Genomic DNA, 6,041 nt, shown 5'->3' with positions numbered 1-6,041 from the left:
TTTTGTTTGCATTATCCTGCTATTTTTCCCCTTGTTTCAATAGGTCTGTGCACGAGAGCACCGATCTCTTCAAGCACACCTGGATGCACCGTTAACCCAGTGTAACATGCCGTTTTCTGTCAGTTCCCGGCTATTAGTCTGATTATATCCACTTTCGCCTGCCCTTTTCTTTCACCAAGAGAAAAAAATAGGTCAAATAAGGATGACACTTTGAAGCCTCCCTTATTAGAGCCCACAAACTTGTTTTCTGTATTTTAAAGTGATAATTTTTCCCCTAAAACAAGCTCAAGCACCTATTTCTTTAATGGAGGCTTTAGATCGTTATCAAAGAGCTATTTACTCCTAGGTAATATTTTAATTAGATTATAGCCTCTATTTAACCCATCATGTCTGCTTTGATACTCTGTGTTTTCAGTGTTAAGCCTCAGAGGCGAGGCTAATAAATGCTGGACCTTTTGAATTAATGAGAAATGCTGCCTTTCCAGACCGACTCTCTTTTGCATCTTTTTTCACTCTCTCTCTCTTTCCTGCCATTGAAATCAGTTAATTGAAGGGGTCTCTCTCAACCGCACATGAAGGAGGTTGAATTAGCATCCCTTTTTACGGATTGCGAGCCTGAGGCAGGCTTTGATCTGTGGACAGTGCTGAAGGAGGCAGCAGGGCCCTGAAAATGAGCTGATGGCTCTGCTATTAGAGCAACATGCAGATGCGTCCATGTGTTGCAAAACGCTTAATCTTTTAATTGATCACCTTCAGCATGGCCTATTCTCTTGCAGTGTTTTATTTTCTCCGACTAAATCAGAATCACGTTTTGAAAACGACATGAATTGCTTTTTTTCAAAGGGTGGAAGTGTGCCACGAACCCTGTTAGAGTAAAAAAAAAAGGGGGGGGGGGTGAATGCTACCTACCCCTTGCTGCACGCGTTAGCATAAATATTTGATTTTAAAAAATCAGCTTTAGAATTATTTAGCAATAAAAATAATTACTTCGTTATTTTTAGGACACCTGTTGCGTTGCAAAAGATACTTTAAGAGGAGTCTAAATAAATGTTATCAAACATGCTGCGAGGTAGCCTTCTTGTTAAGAACTAAATCCTCTCACCGGAAGTCAAAAAAGGTTGAAGCCATATATAGCCTACGCGTCAACAGTGTTTGTAAATAAAGCTTCAGTAACAACAAGTTTTCAGAGTGCGCTAACAGAACAGAAGTCGTCATAGTAGGTAACCATAGCAACGGCTGAGCGATCGCTCTGTTTCGGACAGTACTTCAAAAAAGTGTCCTACTGTTGGCCAATTTGTATCACGTTATTATAAATTTACAGATAAGAAATATAACACATACATCGATTGTAAAACAATTCGTCGCTTCGAAATATATTTACCTTTTAGAGTGTAGCCTATTTATGTAGGCTACGGAAATGTTATTTTTATATTTTATATTTAATTTTATAATTAATTTTAAACATCCGTGAAAGTCGAGTAGTTCACACACTGAAAAAAACGAAACTGCAACACTGTTATCAGACTAATCAAATGTAGGCTATGTTCTTTATGTCACCTCAAATTAAAAGGCTAACTGAACACATGGTCCAGTGAGTCAAAGCAAAGGGCATTTTAAAACTAGCCTATACTTAGACCTACACGACATAGGAATAATGTTATAGTCAATAAGATGCACAATTTGAGTTTAAAAAGATTTATCGACTGTCATAGAACAATTCCAATATTCTCACGCCATACCTATACATAATACTTTCATACAAAAAAATGCTCATTCAGACTCAGACCTCTGCTGTAAGGTTAATTTCAGAACAGGGATTGATTCAGTTAAAAAAAAACACCAACCACTGAGCCCCATATTCTAATACTTAAAGTAGGTTATTGCCATTTATCTATATTTAGCTATGTGTCCAGTTTGTATAAATGATAAAGAAAGTGGGAAAATAACGTTAAAGATAACGAACAAAGAGCAGAGCTTAATCATGCCTTTATGCATCTGTATCTAGATGCAATTAGTTTTTATTGACAAATCAATTGATCTTCCATGTGATTTTTTTATTTATTATTATGGCTAATATTACTCCTATATTGTTATTGATAATGTTATTAATATTGTCGTTATGTATCTTGACCATTAGTATATTCGTTTCTCTCCTGTTCGGAATTGTGATAACCCACAGCTTTCATGAATTTGAGGAAATTAGGAATTAGGGAAAAAAAAGACGTAGCTCATTTAAGAAATGTCAGATGATTCAGTTAATGTACATTTGTTTATACACATTATGTCACAGTTTTAGAGTTCATAAATATGTCAGTCCACAACATGCCAACAAATATCATCGTCCCGCGAAAGTGCTGAAAATGTCAAATGTTACACTTTAGTTGGAATGAAAATTGTTACATATCTCGAATGATTATTTATCAAGTACATATCATAAATCTATTTACAGACTGTCAGTAGGCTACGTTACTTACCATCCATTCCAAATTTACAAAAGGGTCGTCAGACACAAAGCCATGACTATAATAATAATAATAATGTTGAATAGACACGCATCATTTTAATGTCCTTGAGCTGTCCATAATTTTCTTAAGCGCTTGAACAGTAAGCTATAACATTAGACTAATGCTCTCTCTCTCTCTCTCAAAAAAAAAGAAAAGAAAGAAAGAAAACAATATATAATTTCCTATCTAAAAGACTGTAATTAATATTTACAATTTTGTCCATGATAATACTAGAGTAGATGTTCAGGAGAGCAAATGTCATCTTCAATATCGACATCATCTTCATTGTCTTCCAGCGTGTATCTGTCCGGACTCATGCCGTTTTTACCGTCTGTACTTTTCTCGTGCATTTCGCTCTCGCTTGTGTTCTCCAGCGATCTGTCTACATCGTTTGGGGTTTTTTGGTCGTCTTGTGTTTTCCTCAGTTGTTTTTTATGCTTCATCCTCCGGTTTTGAAACCACGTCTTTACCTACGTAAGGCAAACGAATTATAAGCCTTAATGAACTCCTGATTCGTTTTCATAAAAGTTTTGTTAACACGTTCGATCTTAATATATATATATATATATATATATATATATATATATATATATATATATTATTTAACAATAGCGTTATTACCTGTGTTTCCGATAGACTGAGCGCCGTGGCCAGTTCCACGCGCTCAGGTGTGGACAGATATCTCTGGATCTCGAACCTTTTCTCGAGTCCGGATAACTGTGAGTCTGAGAATACTGTCCTGGCCTTTCTGCGTCTGCAGTGCTTCCCTGGTAATTCGGGATGATGCTGAAATAATGCAGGGATCTGCATTCCTTTTGCAATGGGAACATAATGGTAACCATTAATACATTTTGTTCAAATTTAAAATTAAGCTTGCAGCCTTGCAGAAAAATGTCCATTTTTATGTTTCAGTCGCGTTTTAAAGTTAACAGCGCAGTGAATTCAAAACGGAAAGCGAAAAACACGTAAGCTACAACATAAATTAGAAAAATTTATTTCTTATTTTAATCGAGCTGATTTTTTCCCCTTAAATAAATAAACCAATTAGAAAAAAGTAAACGAAAAAAATGCTGTTTTAATGGGAAAATAATCCTAAAAAAATAAAAGCCATAGGCCCAGATATTACAGGCCCAGAAGTATTACATATAGTGTATTATTATTATTATTATTACCCCGATAAAAAACATGGTTCTATGCTATAAGATCACGCTAAAAAGTGGTTACTAAAAATTATTTACGAATTTAGAAAATACAATCGTGCAATCGGATACAGTCACAGTGATAAAACCATATTAAATAATACTTTGACTTGAATATAACCAATTTATTTAAACACGAAGCTAAATTTAGGTTAATTGATATCCTATAATATTTGGAACTTGCCTTTTTTTTTCACTGTACCAATTTACAATACATTAACTTTCAGTATATGGAATGATTTCTAAAATATTAACTTCACTGACGTAGGCCTGTTTAATGTTTTTTGTTAGCGGTCATATCTTCCATTTATAGCCATACAGACAAAATACATAAATAAAACATACATCCATTAAATGTATTTAATATGCACAATTCTTCACTTCATGTAAAGGCCTTAGTTTAAATGTAACGACTGCTACTTACCGGAGGTGAAAAAGTACGGATGGTGTTCAGGTTTGTGTAACGGATGATGCGGATGAGGAGCCAGTATCGGCGTAGGCATAAGTGGATATCCATACTCTATAAGAGGCATCCGGGAGGCAAGAGAGTTTGAAAAGGGCGAGGGAAACACCTCTCGCAAAGGTTTAGGTTTATGTAGTAAAATATCTTCAATGAAGAACGACGTTGACCTTTGAGCCGGCATCTGGGGGACCGGAGAAGTATAGTTCAGATTCATCTCAAAAGTAAAAAAAACAACAACAACACGGACAATCCGTGGAGCTTTTGATGCCTGTGTCACAAATAAAAAAATCACTCAGTTTGTCCCAGTCTTCAGGACCTTTAAAGCTGGAACGTAGTCTCGTTGGCAACCTGTGCACGGTGGCACAGGTACATTACTATTTATTTGGATCGAGACTGACAGCAGCAAATCAGGAAGTAGATTAGCACTCAACCAATGGCGCGATGGCTGGGCGGAGGATTGAACGACTTCTTTATGGATTAATTATGCAGGCGGCTGGAGGAGCGGCAGGGTCGCTCCCCGTGGTGCTGAAAAAGCCTCGCTACAAGAGCCCTGTCCCCCGCAACAGTCACTCAGACATAAGCCTGCACTTTCACTGTACACTGGCTTAAAAGGCGCGTGGACCTGTCAAGAATCTTAACAAAGGGCTGGCAGCGTTTAAAGAAGTCAGAATAATGCTCCGCACGCACCTGTTAGAGTCCATCTGAAGCTTCGGTTACCACCGTTACAATTTAAACTCGTCTTCGCCATTTCTGTATTTAAGTTTTCTTTCGGATTGTTACCTCAAAAATGTACAAAAACCAAACAGAACAACAAATTATTGAGGTTGGAAGAAAAAACAAAAAAAATCTTTTTATATATTTTAAAAAAGACATTTCGGATCGCAATTAAAATTACCAACTTAAAATAAGTATACAAAACAGCTAATTATATGTGAATTTAACCCAACGTTATACATTTGAAATGTTATAATGCCACTTCTTTCAGTTATAACCGTTACAAATATAAATTTCTTCGCTACCCTTATACGAAAATTAACTTGGTTTTACTACAAAGACAACAAATTAACCACGGTTTCGCTACACTAACTAAATCTTACAGATAGGAAATCTATGATAATCAATCTGCAAAAAAAAAAAAAAAAAAAAAAAACATTGTTTACAATTTTACTATAACAATACCAAAATATATAAGGTTAGTTCTGTATTATTCATATTTATTTTAACATAAAAATAAGTAGGTAGTAGTAGTAATCCTTCGTGAAAAATTAACAAAAGGAAAGCGATTAGCCTATTTAAACGTCCGTGTTTCTAATTCCTTGGTGTTTCACGTGTTCTTTATTTTTTATTTATGTATTTATTTATTTTTTATTATTATTTAGCCTATCGGTGAGGCAACATGAAGACTGTTTGGTATAATTTTTATTATTATTTCATGTGACGGTACAGGGGAACAGGGCTTTCGTGAAATAGGATTTAATTGTAGATATTGAAATCTGCGAGGATACAAGTGTGCTTCAGTTTCTCAACTGATGGAGCGGTAATTTGTTGATATCGTGTTGTCATCACATCTGCAATCACGGGGGCTAATGGTAAAAGTGTTTCATTATTGGCAGAAGTCTTGCAGCAATGCAATTAGGTAATTAGGTTGGATGTTAGAGCGGAAGTAGTAATCCTCGACCGCAGGATTTCCATTTGATCAGATGGGCTAGAACAAATTAATTACTCAAGTCAAGTCAATTGGTCACGAAAATACAGTAATCTTGAAAATATAAGACATGGCCTCATTAGTAGTGTTGGTGTATTCCAAGAAAACTGAAGACCGTCTAAATTACAAAACAGAGTTGCTCAGTTTTAATGAGTTTCTAGTCATTTAAT

The 6,041-nt window shown here is 35.5% G+C and overlaps 1 protein-coding gene across 1 annotated transcript; it reads right to left on the bottom strand.

Moving 5' to 3' along the window:
• Positions 1 to 2,312: 2,312 nt before the first annotated feature.
• LOC128020571 (brain-specific homeobox protein homolog) lies at positions 2,313 to 4,659 on the bottom strand. The gene is made up of 3 exons (XM_052607207.1): positions 4,128 to 4,659; positions 3,126 to 3,316; positions 2,313 to 2,974 (listed from the first exon to the last, which is right to left on the bottom strand). The coding sequence occupies exons 1-3, from the start codon at positions 4,378 to 4,380 to the stop codon at positions 2,735 to 2,737; spliced, it is 684 nt and encodes a 227-aa protein (XP_052463167.1). The 5' UTR covers positions 4,381 to 4,659; the 3' UTR covers positions 2,313 to 2,734.
• Between the last annotated feature and the right edge of the window lie 1,382 nt (positions 4,660 to 6,041).

The sequence above is a fragment of the Carassius gibelio genome, chromosome A10 (genome assembly GCF_023724105.1).
Source record: "Carassius gibelio isolate Cgi1373 ecotype wild population from Czech Republic chromosome A10, carGib1.2-hapl.c, whole genome shotgun sequence".
Lineage (NCBI taxonomy): Eukaryota > Metazoa > Chordata > Actinopteri > Cypriniformes > Cyprinidae > Carassius > Carassius gibelio.
Note: the sequence above shows the minus strand (reverse complement) of the source record. Positions and strands in the feature narration are given on the sequence as shown.

What these genes read in the sequence shown, in the direction of transcription:
- LOC128020571 (XM_052607207.1), bottom strand. Translation starts at nt 4,380, where the DNA reads ATGAATCTGAACTATACTTCTCCGGTCCCCCAGATGCCGGCTCAAAGG. An exon ending in TCCGTACTTTTTCACCTCCG is followed by an intron (nt 3,317 to 4,127) that starts GTAAGTAGCAGT and finishes CCATTGCAAAAG; the next exon opens with GAATGCAGATCCCTGCATTA. An exon ending in TCAGTCTATCGGAAACACAG is followed by an intron (nt 2,975 to 3,125) that starts GTAATAACGCTA and finishes TGCCTTACGTAG; the next exon opens with GTAAAGACGTGGTTTCAAAA.